The sequence below is a fragment of the Lagopus muta genome, chromosome 3 (assembly GCF_023343835.1).
Source record: "Lagopus muta isolate bLagMut1 chromosome 3, bLagMut1 primary, whole genome shotgun sequence".
NCBI lineage: Eukaryota > Metazoa > Chordata > Aves > Galliformes > Phasianidae > Lagopus > Lagopus muta.
In genome coordinates this window covers 59,492,293-59,511,964 of record NC_064435.1, presented here as the reverse complement: position 1 = coordinate 59,511,964, position 19,672 = coordinate 59,492,293, and the positions used below count along the sequence as shown (strand labels likewise).

The following is a 19,672-nucleotide window of genomic DNA, read 5'->3' as shown; positions in this document are numbered from 1 at the left end:
CTCCCACACTAGGGTTTTGTGGCAAAACAGCAATCAAATTCACTACTTTCTTATTCACCTATGTCATCATTTGTTTTTAGCAGGGAAATAGTAACTGAAGTATACATAGCTAAATCTCTGCTCAACACGGGTAAATGTATGGTGTCACTGAATAAGAAATATTATTATAGTATGATGCCTCTTTGGCACAGCTATAAACCAGAACATGAGACAAAATCACTGAAATTTGGTTTCTGTACTCAGAAGGCTTGAAAGTTGAGGATTAACAGAAATCAAAATGGGCCTTCCCTAAAAGAGCATGAGTTGCCAGTGAACATGGAAATGGCTAAACAGGACAGCTCTGGCCTTTATCAGTATTCATCAGTGAGATAATGCATGACAGACCCAGGCAGTCTTATTCCATTAACATCTACTAAGGAGCTGGACAGATCATCCAGATTTCATTTTAATACTCGTGATGTTTTGGGCATAAAGTACTATTTTCACACCTGTAAGGAATTATGTCCGTATGTCTGGAGACAGAGACACCATAAATCCTGTGCTGCAGAAGGAAGCACCACAAAGATTGCTCCCTCAGTAGCAAATACTTTCATAAAGAGCATGAATGCTGCAGAAGCAGCGTTGAGGTGGTCCATAAAAGCAAAGTAACAATTTTCATCAGGTGCAGCTCAGTAGATGGGTGATGTTTAAGCAAGAAGCAGCACCAGCAGTGACAAGGGGCCACTGCCTGACTGCATGATAAAGAATGTCCAGAGAGGGCCATCCTCTCAACAGTGGGTGTTTAATTCCTCAGATGGGATAGTGCATAGTACGTGGAAATTAGAGATGTTCTTGGGATGAGATATTACCTACACTACAGCCTAAACTCAGCCTGGATTTGAGAGCAGCATAGCTGGGGGGAAGAGTATGAGATGGCTAACAGCCACAGGATGAGTACTGCCGTCAAGGCTAGTGCCTAAATAACTACTGGTGATTCATTTTCATTTTTCCAAGTAACCATTTTACTGCGTTTCTCCACCCCATCACCGCACCCTGTAAATTCTATCTGGATTTACTGACTGCCAATACAACTTATTCTCCCACTTTTCTGGTTACAGATTTGGCCCAGCGCTCTTTAAACATTCAGTAACAGGCTTCAGAAATGGCATGCAGCCTTTTTTTGCAGGAAGGCATGTGGAACAAGGGCTGCAATACCACCTGTCTTGGAAAACATTACAAGAGTGCAAAATCATTACCGTAGTCAAACTGTTGGTGTCCGAAGTCTCCAAGAAGAGCAAAGATTGAAAGAATGGAATATACTGAAAAAGACCATTAATAAAATCGGATTTGGTCATTAGGGCTTTCTTTGTCTTCTTTCAAATGAAAATTAAATTATGGCAAAAAAGACTCTTTTACTCAGAAGAACTGATCCTTAAACTTAAAAGTCTGGAAGAAATTACATATTTAGATACCTGCTGTGCTCCACTAAAAAGTCTTTGATAAACTGGTATCATTGTTTATTTCATTATTGCTGATGAAAGCTATTTGATTTTAGCTGTAAAAATATCTCTATAAAATCTTAAATAAAAACACATGTTGTGGCACAGGCCTTTAGAAATAAAAAGCATTTTAAACATACTTTGAAGACAGCCTAATTTCATTGTTTTCTTTTAAGCTGAAAGGGGAAGTACTGCGTTGTTCCAAGGCTGGAGAGGCACAGATAAATTATGTACCAGTAATTAGCTGTCTTGTTCTTCCATATTTCTACCTATACATAGAGCAAGCGTGATCCTCCACACCAGGAAAAAAATGCTATTATCTCTGTTTCTCCATTATTGCTTCAGCTAGAAGCATTATTATTCACATGTATTTTGGTTGATTCAGATTATCCTGATTTATTTAAGTAAAGCATCGAGGAGAGGCTGCAAAGTGTGAAGTGGTGTCATGAAAGGAAAGCAGCATTTGACAGTGGCAAAGCATCTTCTGAGAGCAAGTGAAGTGGCCAGATACACAAGTCAGTGCATAAAACATTGCCACCGCCAGCAAGGCTGTTTGCTTCTTTTCAGAAGGAATCACAAATGCAACCACTTAGTGAAAAGTGCACAGCCCCCAACAACTAACATAGCAAATTTGATGAAACAACACAAACCCACTCTTCATCACATTCCATGGCATCTGGATGAGTGAAACTCAGGCCCCAGAGAACATTCTCAACAAGTCCTAAGGAAAACTCACCCTTTTATTCTAGGTCAAACATTCCTGGCTAACACATTCATATCAACATGCACTTAATCATCAAGATAGTGATCCATATTAAGTATGATCCAGGACAAAAGTCTCCCATGTATTCAAATAAGAGTGTGATTCATATCAGACCATAAGCATAGTCAGTAATATTTGGCACTATATGAAATTACTGGCAGCGTTCTCTCCATGTGTTTGAAGATCCTTAATGATTATAAATTGTGGGTATGTAATATATACCAAACAAAGCATAGTCTAAAGATAGGAGAACATCATTAAAAATTATATATTCACCATATTTATCATTCACTGTTTGCCTTGTGTTTACTACTCCAGAGAGTGGGAATTGTTGCAAAATACCTGACAGCCAAATATCTCATTTTGGCACTCATGCTAATTAATCAAATGCCTCTGTGCCACTTGCTTTGAAATGCAAAATTAAAATCTTCTGAAGTATGAGGAGGAACAAAAGCAGTGTGCCAGTTTTGACTCCATAGACTTGTAGAAGTTATCATACTGGCTCCCATGCTAAAAAAGTTTTCTTTTTTTTTTCTCTCTAATAGTCTATAGCATCCATTTGCTGAAGGTTATTATTTAATTTACATTTAAGTATATCTCAAGGCTGTCACTGTAACATGATTTTTATTCCACGAATATTATTCTATCCAATCCAACTATACATATGTAGTCTTCATTAAATAGGAATTTCCAAGGATCTTAAGTGTATAAAAGGCACAATTACATCATATGTTTAAAACGCAGGTGTATCTGTGATTCAGTAGTTAACGGCTGTATTAATTCTTCATCCAGATTGATGGATCCAATTCTCAGTAGCAGTATCATACCACCCTGCCAATACAAAGTCATCTTAAAGGGGATACAAAAACATAGAAAGAATAACTTCCGCACACACTGCTTCCTTCAGAGCACAGAGTTCAGGAAGTAGAATAAATTAAAACATCCCAGAGTAATCTTAGGTCGGATCAGAAACCTGGCAAGCTGTTGTTGGTACCCTCAAAATGTGTGCCAAGTACAACATATCTTGGCTCTCACCCCAAGTGATTAAGAACTGTGAACTGGCCCATAGGACTTGAGGGACAACCCTTCTTCTGATGGAGGGCTGCAAAAGCCCAACAGATTGAGCAAGACGACCACGACTGCCAGCATCACTCCTGCAAGAAGCTCTCACAAGCATGATTGATTCCTCAGTGATTCACTCCAAGACAGACGGTCTGTTCCAAAATGCCACAAGAGATTAACCCGCGAGTCTACCGAACAGTAAAAATTACTTAGAGCCCAAAATGACGGCATTTGTCACTCACCTCTAGTAGAAGTCCACCTTCCTGAACAGCAGTCTTGTTAGATACATTGTCTTCTTTTATTGTCTGACCAACTTGTTTCTTAAAGTGCTTTTCTTGAATGGCTGTTGGAAAGAGTTGGTATGAGTTTAGAGATCATACACACTAGGGCCACTAGTCTAAAAATCTTATTTAGGCACTTAACATGCAATGGACTAATTGGGAGGTACTGTCTTCACAGTCTGGATCTCAGTTACTGACAAGTTGCTTTTGTTGTGAGGGAGATAGATACATATTCAGCAGTCCAGATGTTTTTTATATGAAATATCTATCACACTTTTTATTGAACATATTTTTTCCATTACTGTACTCTACATAAAGCAATAGCAAAAACCCACTGAAAAGAAACAAAGGATAGTTAGTAAGTTGTTTTGTTAATAAGAATATGTACTATGAAAATGTAAAGAAATGCTTATGTAGCTCAGAAGACAAGGGACTGAAATACATTTCTTGTTTTCAGTGCTGACCTCCTTGGCACCATATTATTTTCAGTCTCACCATACCCTACTCTATTCTATGAGTCTGAGACTGATTGCTAGATTCACCTTCTTAAATTATTTTATTTCCAAAGAAGGATCGGAGGATTGGCTGACACACCTGAAGGCTGTGCTGCCATTCAGCAAGACCTGGACAGGCTGGAGAGCTGGGCAGTAAGAAACCGGATGAGGTTTAACAAAAGCAAATGTAGAGTCTTGCATCTGGGGAGGAATAATTGCATGCACCGGTACAAGTGGGGGATGAGCTGTTGGAGAGGAGCTCTGCAGAGAGGGACCTGGGTGTCCTGGTGGACGACAGGTTGGCCATGAGCCAGCAGTGTGCCCTTGTGGCCAAAAAGGCCAATGGCATCCTGGGGTGCATTAAAAAGAGCGTGGCCAGCAGGTCGAGGGAGGTGATCCTCCCCCTCTACTCTGCCCTGGTGAGGCCTCATCTGGAGTACTGCGTCCAGTTCTGGGCTCCCCAGTACAAAAAAGACAGGGACCTCTTGGAAAGAGCCCAGCGGAGGGCCACGAAGATGGTGAAGGGCCTGGAGCATCTCTCCTATGAAGAAAGGCTGAGTGAACTGGGTTTGTTTAGCCTTAAGACTGAGAGGGGACCTGATCCAGGTCTATAAATATCTAAGGTGTGGGGGGCAGAGTGGCGAGGCCGGACTTTTCAGCAGGATAAGGGAAAATAGCCAGAAACTGCAGCATAGGAAGTTGCACACAAATGTGCGCAAGAACTTTACAGTGAGGGTGACGGAGCACTGGCACAGGCTGCCCAGGGAGGTGGTGGAGTCTCCTCTGGAGGTATTCAGGACCTGCCTGGACACCCACTTGTGCGACCTACTGTAGGGAACCTGCTTTGGCAGGGGGGTTGGACTTGATGATCTCTGGAGGTCCCTTCCAACCCCTACAGTTCTGTGATTCTGTGATTCTGTAATTCTGTGAAAAGTTTAAAGTTTGATTTTTGTAGGTCTTTTACTACATGAAATCCATCTGTAAGTTGAAATCACATATATTTGTCCTAACAATAATGAAAACCTTCATGGGAATCAAAATGCCTGGTGGCTGATTTTCCTGCATGTGGGTTACCACTACTTTATCTGAAATACCTTTGAATACTCAGACTGTAGTCTTCAATTCAATTCAGAAAAATCCCAGAAATACAATCTCATTTTTGGGGATAATGAAAGCATTTCTGAGAACTCTGATGCCACTTAACATATTGGGTTTCTGCATCCTCTAGGGAGCATGGGTATCATTTGTTCAGTAAAAAATAAGGAGTCAACTTCATGCTTACTGCCCCATTACAATGACACAACTGTCCCAGGCAGTAAGTAGTGATTCAGTTTTAAGGCTTTTTATCTTCCCATAGAGCGTGAGAGGAGAAAACATAGCAGTGGAACATACAGTACATATAGTATGTTCCTGCTAGAAGTGAGCTGGTGCAGCCACAGTAAAGGTAGTTAATAATCCCAAAAATGGTTGCGACAAACAGAAACTATTTTTATATAATCAAAGTAAAAAGGGAAGACAGCAAGGCTCTCACGTTCATGAGCATCTAGATAAAAGTCATGGCAATAGGTCTTGAATTTTTAGTGGGATTTCAAACAGAAAAAAATCAAACATCTACATTTTTTAATGGCTTGAATTATATTTGCTGCAAGTGAACGTGGATATGACCTAAATGGAGTCACTTCCTTTCCAAAAGGCTGCACAACAGCCATTCTGTCAGACTGCCCCTGTGCTGCCATCTGTCACATGGCAACAAAATGTAACTGGTGGGATACTGGTGGGAAGGTTCAACTTCTGCTGCCATACCACCAACATCTGCCTCTGATGCCGTGGACCAACATAACAAAATAGGAGGCATCGCTTTCAGAGCAACCCTCATAATTGCAAAAGATCATTTTCTTCGTCCTGCTCAGCCAAGCCTTCTGCTACATCTACCCATAAGAACACACCTACAGCTGTCACAGCAGAATGTTAAGCGCACGTGGCAGTCATTTTCAAAAGCACAGCCCCTATTCCAATGGTATCTTCCAGAATTTTCTCCCTCAGAAAAGATGTTTTTGTAGCTACTTCCACAGTGTTTTGCCATCTTTGCAAAGGTTAAATGACAGTAAGGGAGGAGTGAGAGGAAACCAAGGTTTATTTTTTTGATCTGTGCTTTTGGCTTTGTGAAAATTCCACCAGTTCTAGCTTCATCGTTAGTGGAAACTATTATTGTACCTAACTGAGCAGGCCAGAGCTCCCTGCCTGTTTGTTAGCCTTCAGGCTCACACAAACATAGCAGCAAAAGCACAAGAGATGTTTGTTCCGCAGCTTGTCTGGCTAGTATAAATTCCATCTCCAAATGGAAAGTATTTTAATGCTATTTTGTCGGCTAGAGTTACCCTTATGTCAGGCCACACACATCCGTTTCATAACATACTCTACTCGCTGGCCTCAACTGCAAAGAGAACTATTGCACCATCAAAAGCAAATGGCGCCCTCCAGGCCAAGAAGCAGGAGCCCCTCTGACACAGGCATGTCTCCCTCGTGCACCTGAGGCCTTGCTCAATAGTCGTTCTCCGTCTGCCTCCCTGCACTGGAAATACACTGCTAAACCACCCATTGGGGCAGCAAGGCTTGGCTAGTTCAGCAGCGACTGCTCAGAGTGGTAGAACATCATCTGGGGAGGGCAAAGAGAGAAAGGCAGAGCATCGTGCAGATCTCCAGTATGAAAGAGAAAGAGGAAGGGCAAAGTATGGCATGGTGAGAAACAAAACTGCAAGATTCTATCTCACTAAGCAGAAAATCAGGGGAAAGAAAGCAGAGCAGCCTCATGGTGTCCCTGCCAGCACTGAGTCTCAAATGGGAGAACTGAAGGAATGTAATGGTTACGACTGGTGGCTCAACAAGGCAGATGTGACCAGGATGAAATATTACGTAAAGTTGCAGGCTTCCTGAGCAAAAATTAAGCCCACTATGATGAAAACCAACCAACCAACAAACAAAAAAAACAGAGAACGAAGGAGTACTGTCTCCATAGGCAGGGAGGAGCAAGTTGTGGAAAATTAAAAATAAAAAAAAACCAGAAACAGCTAATAATGACTCAGTGACCTGAGGGGAAATCTTCTGGCTTTTGGAGTCCCATATATCAAGAATGGGGCAAGAAAATACTGATATTGCAGGCAGTCTGATGAACGCTGCTGGCTGTAAAAAAAAAAAATGGAAAGTTTTAGCTTTATAGAGCTTTGGACTGCTTTCTGTGGCAGAGGCAACATTTTGGGCCAGACTGCCAGCAGTTAACATAGAGAGCTCACCTACCAGGTTCAAAACCAGCAAACAGAATGGATAGGAAGGAGGAGTATGAGAGACCTTGTTCTGAGCACAAATTATCTAGCCTGCATTTCCAGAATACAAAATAAAACAGAAGATGGAGCTGTTCTGCCAAAGAAGATGAATGAGTGTATTGATACCATAAAGATGATAAACACGTGATACTCAAGATCTGGGGCTGACAGTTTTGCAAGGTCATGCAATTGTGAGCATGGTGCTATCACAGGCAACATTAAAAAGCCAAAAGTTTGGAAATTCTGGGCCCTACAACACTATGGAAATATGCCAGACAGAGGAGCAGGGGGAGGCTAGGAGGAGGAAGGAAAAAAAAGGAAAATGGCCAGAGCAGTTTTCCTGAAGATCAGATCAAAGACCTAAGAATTTTGTTCCAATTTCTGATGTGAATGTGATTAAGGAGTGGAAACTGAAAAAATAAAGTTGAGTTAGAACTGATAGCTAATTAATTGGGGGAGCTGGACAGAGAGTTACAAAATCACAGAAAGGGTGATAAGCTTGAGTAAATGGAGTATTGGAATGTCTTACACGGTGCTGCTGAGCCTTTCACAGCCGCACTGTCCCACTGTAAAACCTGAGTTCTTTCTGAGCCTCCAATTCTGACAGGGGCAATGCTATTTGCATTTATCAAGCAGTTGGCTTCAATACTGTAATATTGTAAAAAACAGAAAAGCTGCCTGACACTTTCAAGTGTAAGGAAGTATGAAAGCAGCTGTCCCCTTTCCCCCAGAAATAACAGAACATATACTCGTTGTGGAATATGCTTTCATTAGGAGGGATGGAAATTCCAGGATTCTCATAAAACCTCACTTTTTAAACCAACAGGAATACATTCTCTGAAGTGTTTCTGTATCCCCTCCTATGCAAGCACAGCCTTCTTTCTTCAAAAAATCATCAGAGGAACTACCTGCCAAGCTAAGGCCTGTAACAACCTTAGGTGTACTCCAGCTGCACCACAGTCATCCCGCAGCTCCCAGTGCTGAGGCTTCCTGAATCCCACAGCAGCACAGGAAGGACAGTGGAGGGATGCTGTGTTTGATCTGGGTACCATGCCTGGGTTCATCTGGGGTGGGAGAAGAGGACAGTGCTATTTAGGCTCAGAAGGGTGCAGGTGCATCAGCTTCACTTCTATCTATGAGGAGTACTTGTGAGACCGGTGATGTTCCAGGGACACATTATTTCTTTTAAAGGGCAGATTTAAATACTTGAATTGAGCCTGCAATTTCAGAGACCCTGCTTTACTAACACACATCTTACTTGTGGTTACTGTTTCTCGAAAGGAAGTGAAAACCGGGTCTTTCTTCCTGGATCGCAGAGACGCAGGAAGAATTAGCTATGCATGCTACCCCGAATGCTAAGAAAACAAAACAAAACACCACAACTAGGAAACACTCCGTCTGAGAAACTTTGCTAAGCAAACCTACAGACATGAACCAAAACTGTCTGTTTCCTCTTGCCGTGCTGCAGAGGACAGCGAGTGACAGAAAGGACAGAGCTCTTTCAATACACACTGAAATTAAAAAATGCCTATTATAGAGAAGGTTGCTGATGCATTGCTGAGACATATATGAGAGGGACATTGCATTCTGCAGTGCTGCATGTTGCACAGATGCACTGGGAGGGGATCTGGCAGCAAACTGCCCCCTCTGAATGTGGCGCTCAGTCCTGGTACAGAGGCTACCAGAGCACCAGATGCAATTGCGCTAGCAACAATGCAAAGTTTCTCTTCCCAACTCGGTGGTTTTCTCAGTCTGCTTCTTCTTAAGAGATGCTTTGAAATCCAACTGCCCTTTGAAGTTTCTCAAGTACAGCATGACATTTATTTAAGGTACAACCTAAACTGTTTTCTTTCCAGATCCCATCCCCTCTCTCTCTTCTCTCGTTTCTCCTACAAGCCCCGCACTCCTCCCACGTGCGAGAAGCACCGAAATGGGCCCCCCTCTGGGCCGCTCGGCCACAGCCTTGCGTGACGGAGCCTGCGGCACGTGGGCGTCCGCCGGGCAGACCGCCACGGCGGCAGGCTGACACCCCAGCCCGGCCGGAGGATCCCGTTTGAAGGAGAGGCGCGGGGGGGGGGGAAGGGGAGGAGAAGGCCCTGGCGCGGAGGCCAGCTGCTGACTAACCCGGCCGCGCTCTCACGCAACCCCACTGCCTGTCAATCTCCCCTCGCCTCTGACAGAGGTCTGGCGCCCGTTCAAACCCTTGCGTGCAAGCAGGCGGGCCGCCTTACCCTGTGAAGTATTTCATAATAACAACAGCTGTTAAATATTGATGACTCCTGGCAGGCTCTGAATGCTTTTCATGAAGGTTAAGCCTTCGTGTAATGGAACCTAATTCCTCATTATGCACTGTATCGGATATCTGGAAGTTGCCTAAAAAAAGCGAGAGGGCTTAAAGTACAGAATCAGAACATAACTCGCCAGCGCCAGGGAGCGGGGCAAAAAACAGCGACGTGAAAGGCAAGGAGAGTTTCTGTGAAGTAAGATCCTTTCACAAACAGCACACAGCGCTACAGGAGCAACGACTGGAGCAGTGGATTTAGCTGTATTCCCCTGGGTCGTTTTGCGTTTCTATAAATAGCTGCAGATGAAATAAACTTCATAAGGCGGCAATCTGACTGTCACTGTAGTCTATATGTGAAAGTACACATGGTAATTATTTCTACAGAAAAAGAAAAGAAGGAGAAAGCGCAATCCCACAGCCTCTCCTCCAGCATCAGTCCAGAGAAGTCTGATTTGTGGCCATCAGGCTCTGAGATGTTGCCCTGGAAAGCACTCAAAGCTGGGCTGGATGGGGCTCTGGGCAGCCTGAGGTGACAGGGGGCATCTCTGACCACAGCAGTTTAAGAAATGCTGAGAGCTGTTCGGTGGCTGTTGTGAAAAGTACGTGCATATGAAGAGCGTGTCTTACGATACCTTTTTTTAGTGATTTATGCTAACTCTATCTCACAAAACTCATTCACAATAAACCGCACTTTTACTTCATGTTTTTCTGTAGTCTGGGACTGTAACATCTTTCTTATCCCACAGCTTCTGAGCAACCAGAGGTCCACAGAAAAACTGTGCCTCTATGTGAAACCTACTTGCATGATGCAAGCAACAAACTCAAAATACCTTGTCTAGAAAGCACATCTCCTCCCTGCGGCTCACTGTTGCAGCCTTTCTCTCTTCTTATGACTCAAGAGATATCTTGCCAAGAGAAAACCCCACACTATGCATTGGTAAAGATATTTTAGATATCTGCTTGTACTGCCCTAACTAAATATTAATCACTTGGTCTGGTAAACTATACTGGATATAAGACTGCCAAAGAGATTCACTCCTCCTAGATTATCCCCAAATATAAGACTTATTCCAAGTAATTTTTTTTCCATTTCATCTTTGTAATTCTATTTGATCACCTACTGCTTTAAATCTGATAAATTGACAGTGGGAGGAACCTGCTGATTTATAGATTTGGTCCTGGGGCCTTAAATTTATCCCTGTATTATTTCATTCTAAGCATGATTAAGCTGTAATACACTAGCTTGTCCTAAAGTGTATTTGCTTGCACCCGCTTTACATGCATACAAAGTAAATACAATTGGAGTATTCTGTTAAATTACAAGATGGTCACAAGCCTGAGTCCTAGGCAATCTTAGGTAAGAAATCTGCAATCCACTTGGATAACTTTCATATCAACAGACACGATCTTTATACAAATTATTTGCCATTAAGGCTCAAGCTTGTAAGTTACTTATTTGTTAATCTGAATCAAGTTGTGAAGTGTAAGTTTAATAAAGAAAAAAAATTTAAGAGAATCCTGATGTATTTAGATGCTTAGCAATAATTAGTTCCAGTGGGAATGGCCTTAGAATGTACAAAAAATGTAATTTTATATTTGTTTAGCGTTAGTCTCCATTTTCCTCTATACTGCACTATGAAACACTGCATGTTAAGCCACAGTTCAGCAAATTCAAGTGGGCTACAATGTATTCTGACCTGCCACATCCTGACCATCTGAGAAGGATCCCAGCAAATCTCACTGATCATGGCATCCATGCACACTCAGAGGTACAGTACTTCAGGACACATTTACTCTATTATCTACGGAGCAGATAGTCTACCAAAACGACTTGCATAGTTTCCCAATTGTTCTTAGTGTCTTTAATTAGAATTTTGTTGAATAGTTGTTCATCTTTTTCCTTCTCTATGTATTTAAAAAAAAAAAAGTACAGGGAAAAATAAAAACTTTTCTGTATTCTTTGAATCGTTTTCTGTCTTTACAGTGAAATAAATCTTTTTATATGGATCATATTATTTCATAAGCCTGAGGCCATTTTTTTTCACCAGTTTGATTCTTCCAATTAAAATAATGAAGTGATGGACATTGGGGTACACAGCAGAGACAGCTCTCTTTGAAGTGAAACTGTAATGCCTACAACTGTTCACTGTGCAAGACTAATTATTGCATTAAACAAACAAACAAACAAAACATAAGTCTTCTTTTACAGGAAACAATTTGTTGAAATAAGCTCGAGTCTGAAGTATATTTCAGAAATATGAGGCTAGAATTCTTTTTTCTCTTTTTTTTTTTTTTTTTTTCCTGGAAAGACAGCTAAAAGAAAAATTATAGGTGGTAAGAAGTAAGAATCTACAATCTACTGGAATCTTCTCCACTTTAAAAAATGGAGACTCTTAAGTGTTGCATCTTATGGAAGAAATGCAATAAAGTCCTCGTAAAATATTTATCTTGAGAATATCAGAACATTTTTAGTCTTTATCAGCTGCAGAAGATGTGCACCAGTTTACCCTCTTCAATTTAGGCCTACAGTTCAGAACATTTAGTAAATCAGTCCCTGAAGAACGAAATCAAATCAAAGGCCAAGCATGAAAATAAACGCAACTAGGAAAGTGTATGAGAAAGTCTCTCTCACCCTTCCTGATTAAATCAATCTGACAATGACTGACTTATCTGAAATTTACATTATCTTTGCTTTCCTTTTTGGATTTGATAACCTCTTTCAGCCCTGTGTTTGAAACAGTCTATCTCCTGAGCTTTCACTTCTCAATTTGTGCTGCTTTTATAACATTCTTGTCCCTTTATAATTTCATTTGCACCACTCTGCATGGAAAGGCACAGTCTAAATTCATACCTGCTAGCTCCAAGAGGGAATTTAAGTCAGTATCTCTTAGAAAAGAGTTGAAAGAGCATATGTCAGTAGGCCAGTATATCACCCAAGAGACTGTTTAAAAATAGCCAAAGCACAAGATCTGGAGAGGATAAAGGAAACCTTTAAGATGAAATAAACATTGCATCTAAAATATTCACGCTGAGAACTTAGTGCACAGGATGTGCATATGTTACCCAGAAAACCAAATCTGGCTTCATCAGATTCAGAGCTAGAAGTATCATAAGAACAATTCCAATCTGCCTTATACAGCAGCCATGCTGTATCCAGTATTAAAGGCAAAGGCACAGGCACATTTGCTTTCCAGTGGACTTAAAATAAGCAAACACACTTGAGAATCTCCACCTTTAAATCAGATGGAGATTGCAGCATTCTGCTGCACAAACACTGATAAATATATATCAGAGAATATGGCACTCCCTGTCTAAGGCAGACCTGCTCTGCTTTGGAGGGGTTTTTTTTGCTGTCTTTTGAGACAGCCCTGATGAGACTGATTGTAATAAAGAGCTGACTTGAGAGGTCAAATGGACCTAACAGGTGGGAAAAATATGCCTGGTTGGGGCTCCTCAATCTCTGGTTTTTCTCCTCAAATACATAATAGAAGGTGCTGAGACAAGATAAAGGCAAAAGAAATATCAGGAATGGTATCCGAAAGTTCTAGAAATTATTTTAGAATCAATTTTCAGGATAGCTTTCAAACACTCAACAATATCCCAGGAGTTTTTAGAATATTGAAAAAAAACTAGTAGCATGAGAATCTCTCCTAAAAAGTTACGAATGAAGTAGAAGCCAACAACTGAAGTAAAAAATCGAAGTGTCAGAATACTAAATTGGTAATGCTACAATCCCTAGATAAGTTTAATGTGTTTTTATACACATTAATATTTTAAGACAGGCATTTAAAGTCTAGTCCTGTAAAGCTATCCGAACAGATGGACCTTGCTCCCAACTGGAATCACTTGCAAGTCAGAGGGACTGTAAGGAAGGCATTTCAGTTTGTCCAGAAAGAAATTGCTTTGCAGAACAGGAACCTTCTGCAGAAGTAGAAAATACATGTGCATCATGTGTTCGATTACTACAAGAACCTTCATTTTTCACTTCCTCAACACTGTTTTTCTTTGTCTCTTTCCACAGGCAGGTTCCACGCTCAGAAAGAAGATCCTCAACAGACCCTAAAGATCTGAAGCAGGCAAGGAACGGGCTGACATATTCTCTGTGTTAACACTGGACAAATCAAATAAATAAAAAGCCACAGTCCCTAAATCAGTGGCCAAAATTAGAAGCTTCAACATTTCTAAAGCATAATGAAAAATACTACCTTCAACAAAGACAGAGGGGGCAAGATTTGAAAGCTCTAGAAGTGTAAAGTAGCCCTGCTTTGATTTGATATTTTATTTTTAAAAACATAATTCTTAGAGATAAAATTAAAATCCAGCCACACAGTTCTTATCAGACCTGTCCCAGAGAAGACAAGGAACAGCCAAACAATGTTCTGTTTTTCAGAAACAAAGTGCTAGCTAATAAAATATAACCCTTTCTCCACTTTCAACTCTTCTGCATGTTTGTCACTGACTTGAACAGGCAAGTCAGAGTCCTGTGAAGGTGTCTGCTGCCTCAACTCACAGCAAGAAACAGAAGAAATAATCACTATTCCTTGTGGGAAAAAGGAAACTTGTGTTCCTCTCATGAAATGTAAAAGACTGTGGCCTCAGCTTTCAAGAAAATGATATTTAAATACAACTTTCACCAAGCAATTAATGATAGATGAATAGTACACATAAAGAGAATTATGATACATGTGTTACTTCTCATGTTCCTTCTTATTCTCTCAAAGTCTTCTGAATGAAATTGGTAATATCCTACATACTGACTCATCAGATCTGTTTTACACACATTATCTAACACAAATATCACCTTATACTGGTTTTCATCAGTTACAATATGATTTCCACAGATGTACACAGACTCTCTGCCAGAATCAGTCCAATAACTCTGAGACACAAGTTATCAGCACTATGCTGAGGAAAATATGAAATGCTTTAAGGCGGAAAACAAACGCTGCAAATTGCAAAGAGCGAAATCAAAGATGCCTTTGCACATATTCTTTAATGCTATGAAAATTAACTGAAGAAAATCTGTACACCCAAATTTGTTTTCGAGCTGCATAGTTTTACAAGGAATTGTGAAAGCCTAGGTGTCTGAGCACTGCATCTCAAAGAGACTCAGCAGTGAGAGAGCCTTTTTCCTCCTGCCAGGGCAGAGCTGCAGGGAGGAGGCTCATTTGTGCATTGCCGGTCTCACAGGCAGCAGAGCTCTATTCCTCTGATCAAGAGATCACTTTCATAACCACTTTTCTGAGGTCACAAATGAGTCTGCTGCAGTCACGCAATCCCTTGCCTACCAGAGTTTACTATAACAATACAGGTTCATGAAGACCTTTTAAAGAGGCAGCGCATCCTTTTTACCAACGCAAGTGTACGGCTCACACATGGTATTATATGGGCTGTACCAAAACGTTGTGGGGCTGTTGTATTTCTGTTCAACCAGGGGGAAAAATGTGTGGTTTGGAGTTCTGTCTGGCTGGAATAACGTCCCCTAGGTAAAATTTAAAAATAATAATAAATTAAGATAAATAGTTCTGGAATTCTTTTCAAGTACATGGGCGCCTTTTTCAAATATTTATTCAGCCTGCTCCTTTTTTATTATCTTAAAGGTCCGTGTCTGCCAACCATGTGCTACCGAGAATTATGCTAATTAAGATATTTAAAAGCCATGGTAAACAGTGAAACAAACATTACATTAAATAAACAACAGATACGATTGGTCTGAATTAAACATTTGCTGCTGCAGAGTTAGAAGCAGCAATGACACAGAAGCGTATCATCAGGAAATGGGCTTACTATCAAAAATTTGTTCAGAAGAAATACTACGAGAATACAATGAATACTAGTTAGAGCTTGTTTCTAGGACAAAAAGCCTATTTTATATTTTAACTGGGAGTGTCCCACAAATGGCCAACATACTAATCTGTTTTATGGAAAAGCCACGTTGCTGTTAGTCGGACTGGTCTTTGGCAGTGGTGGGGGGGGGGGGACATAAATCTAAAAAATTAAAATTCTTTTTCCTGCTATGGTAAGTCATTTCTACCCAGTGAATGGGGGTTGGCCTATTTTCACAACCAGTTTGCACTATGGAAACAACAGTTGTTCCATCATGAAATATTTCCATTAATGTACTCCATTTAACTGAAATAAAGTTTTCAAAAGCTTCAAAGCCTGTGATATGAGAAATGAAGTTGGACATATCTCTTATTGACTTTTGTGAGGATTAGCATAGGCACACATTTCATCTACAGATAGCATGGGCTTGCCCAAACCAGCTTTGTAATCCAGCTTAAATAAGTAACAATAGCAATGAGGGCACGGCGCTGAGCCCACAGAAGACTCGTGTATGGGCTGGGATGAGCTGTGTGCACACTGCATCACAAGCTCTTCGCTATAATTAGCCATGTCAGACAGATTAAAGTCTGCTCAGATATACGTATACGTTCTACAGCCAGCTTCAGGGACTGTAGAGATGTGCTCAAGGCTGGTGTAGGGCCCTTTGCTTCTTCCATAGAGATTCAGATTTGACCCTGATACCTATCTTCATTCAGCACTGGGAGAAGTCCCCTCCCATCACCAGTACAGTTTACAGAAATGATGACCTTCTGGTGTAGCTTTGATATGCCTCCTCAAAATCATCCTCACCTCTGCTCCAAGCCTTGCCTATGCTTACAGATGGGAATTAGGCTGAAAACTGGGCAGGAACAACCGGGCTGCTGCTTATGGACCCTGCAGTCAAGAGGCTGGTGCACTCCACAAGAGGAAAGTCAGGGCATGAGGCAGGCTCAGACGTGTCATCACAGCTTCTAGGCTTGGACAAAGTGCTGCTGGAGGTGGTGAGATCTATAAACAGAATGTGATCTATAAACAGAGGGCGTTGACAGCCCCAAGAGTGACCTGAAGGGTAACAGGATTGGTGCAGACAACGCTAAAGGCACTTCCGAAAACAGACCATGGCTTCAAAACTTTCTGAAACTTTTGCAGAAGTTGCCCTAAGTCTTGCACTACTGACTTGTTCTAATTCAGTGTTACAACTTCCCGTGTAAAGGAAAATCATATATAAGGTCAACTTGCGTCTAAACAAAGAGACGTGACTTTGCCCCTCTTTATAAAATTTGGCTAAACCACAAATTAATGCAAGATGAAATAGCCCTGGATAATAATGCTAAGTATTTAATTAACAGCGATTTTTCCTTCGTAGTCATGGAAAGAGATACATGAGAATACTGTTGTTTTACTTTACCTTTACAAACAAATTATACTGTTCTTCTGGAGGCAGATGGCAAAGAAATCCTTTGTAACAGCAGCAGCGAGCTGCTGTATGAGTATTTCAGGGAAAACAGCTGCTAGAATTCTTGCTGCTTAGCACCACTTTGGCAATCTGCCGCAGAACTGGTACCAAACAGTTTGGTGCTATTGACAGTCCTTTTTTGATTCCTTAGTATATGAAAACAAAATATTTTCAATCTTTTTTCAAGAACACGGCCTCTTATTTTCAGCTTCAGTGTGGAAATTGCTCTAATTTCCAAGGAGATGTAAGAAGGAGTCTAACGCACGTCCCCAAATTCAATTGGATCTACGATTCTAGAGAAGGAATTGGTCAATAATTTAAGTGTAGTAAAATCAGGAAAAACAATAACCTCTGTTATGTCAGTTTCCAAATAATTACTGCAACCTTCCCTTGTTCCCTTTGTATCTCTGAGAAGTTGCGTCCAATAACCAAAGATCTGTTCATCACCTCTATACATAAGAGAAAATGAAGACTGTTTTGAAATGGGTGCAAATCTGTCTTTAAATTCCCCTTTTTTAGTCCTTTTGTGAAATTTATTTTGTTTGAAAATTATCCAAAGAAATGTAATCCAACTCCCTTAAACTTCAGCTAATAAACTAAAATCGAACGATTTCAGATTAGTGTAATACAAATCATTATTTAATACATAAATTGACTTTAAATAGATACTAAGAGATATTCTTTCATTAGAAATAAGTTTAAGCACTGTGAGAAATTACAGTAATTACAATCAAGCTTCAGGGATTTCTGAGTAACTCAGTTACCAAAATTACATCAAGCATGCTCAGGAGAGAGCTGTTACCCTTGTCCCCTTCCTGCAGCCTTGATATCCTACACATATATGGCGCACAGCTACCTTTCTCCCATAGCCCAGTGCTTTTCAGACATCTTTTTTTTTTAACAGTGGAAATAAAGGTGTTCTTCTGCAACAGCGTAAAAGATCTACCTTAGGACTGCTGAAAAATATCCTCAGTATCCAAGTAGTAGGCATATTCAAGAGGGCAACAAATAGTGCTGAAAGAAGTTTAAGGTGAGTTAAGACTTTGCTGTGATTGAGCCTTTTGCACGTGGCTGGGCATACACCGTGTCTTAGCGCTGCCTTTGCTTGGTGCATAAAACAGGAGAAGAATCTGGAGTGCTTGACTGTAGCACTTCGCAACAGTCAAGGCAATGCAGCTGGGAGTAGTGAAGTCAAGGCTGGATCAGGGGGCAGGCTGGGAGCATTCTTATGTCTAAGGCATTTTCCACTGCCCAGATGTTCCACAATTGCCACTAGTTGTGAGACACTGGACAGACCAGTCCCTGTGGGTGTTCTGATCCCTGGGAAGCACTAAGGAGGCCCAGGCCTGTCCAGCATCGAGGAGACACAAAGGTATTTTGAGGGGCTGATCATCTCTTCCCCCGTGTGGTTGCTCTGCCAAGTGTAGCTGTGGTGCAGGAATTCAGCTGTGGTGCAAGATTCATTTTGTGCTTTAACCCAATGAGCCAAAATACCATCTGAGACCAACATGTAGTTAATTGCTGTGAGAACAAAACTTCGAATTTCCTGACCTATTCAAAGTTTGAATTTCCCATTATTCCCACATTCCCATCCTAACAGATGGTATACAGGACATAGTTTCAAAACTCCCTGTATTGGAGCATATGCAAAGAGAATGAGATGAACTAAACTGCGTAGGCCTGGAAACCTGCTCTTTATTCACAGGATGGTAAGCTTCTAAAGGAACCGACTGACGTGCCCGTGCAACCCCCCTTTCATAAAGCTAATCCTTCTGATGGAAACTCTTGCACCAAATCTATCACTGCATGAAGAGCTGGAAAAGCACTGGTTAGCAGAGCTGACTCATCAGCTGACTAGCCCACAGCATGAGCCACAAAGGACCAAGAATGCTGGTGGTGGCATGAAGCGTGTGGGTGGGAGCAAGGAATAAGCAATCATCTGGCAGCCTAATGTAGTAGGGAGGGTTGACAACACTCATTATTTATTCCCCCCTCCCGCCTTAAGGCTTCATCCCTCTGCTGCAGTGATTCTCACCATCCTGACGCTGTGGTAGGGCTCTATGCAGGGGAGGGAATGAAAGGTACATCCCCCGTAGCCCACGTGATGAAAGCATCAGCTGGCTATCTGAGCTCACCACACCCGGACCACATACGGTAAAAGGCCCTCATGGAGGAGAATGGGAAAGAGGTTTGCTGCTCCTTCTCTCACCCAACAGGAGATGAGAACGATGCATTACTAGCAAAAAAAGAGGGCACTGCTTTTCCACCAAAGTCAAGTCTGTCGGTTGAGGGAATAGATGGAGATCTAGTGTTGGAATGGCAGAGGGCAGATGTAAGAAAAAGAGCTTGGAGAAGCGAGGAACACAGAGAAAGAAAATGCTGTAGCATTTATAGGAAAAGGGGGAAAGAAAACTATGGAGAAAACAAGAAAATCTACAGGTGAGGAAGATACAAAAAAGAAACATTCAAAAAGAGGCGTGATGATTTATGTCTGGGAAAGGCTGCTACTGTTAAATAGGTGGAAAATATTTCTTGAGATTTCAGAAGAAAACAGATTAACAAAATGCAGACAATGAAACAGGGAAGGAAAGTCACCAAAGTAAACAGTAAGAGCTAACACAGGAAAAATAAAATTGGCGGATTTAATTAAAAGCTTGATATGAAAATACACTGATAAAATCCTCCAAATTGACATGTATTCCATTACT

General features: G+C 41.3%; 2 protein-coding genes across 2 annotated transcripts in view; one reads left to right on the top strand and one right to left on the bottom strand.

The window, feature by feature from the left end:
- Window positions 1-19,672, top strand: part of CTNNAL1 (catenin alpha like 1) — a 596,511-nt gene that overhangs the window by 494,422 nt on the left and 82,417 nt on the right. The gene's annotated exons all lie outside the window — the stretch shown is intronic.
- Window positions 1-19,672, bottom strand: part of AHRR (aryl hydrocarbon receptor repressor) — an 89,799-nt gene that overhangs the window by 29,597 nt on the left and 40,530 nt on the right. Inside the window, exon 4 of the mRNA XM_048939255.1 lies at window positions 3,546-3,646. Coding sequence (XP_048795212.1) covers window positions 3,546-3,646 — 101 coding nt within the window. The remainder of the gene's footprint in view (window positions 1-3,545; window positions 3,647-19,672) is intronic.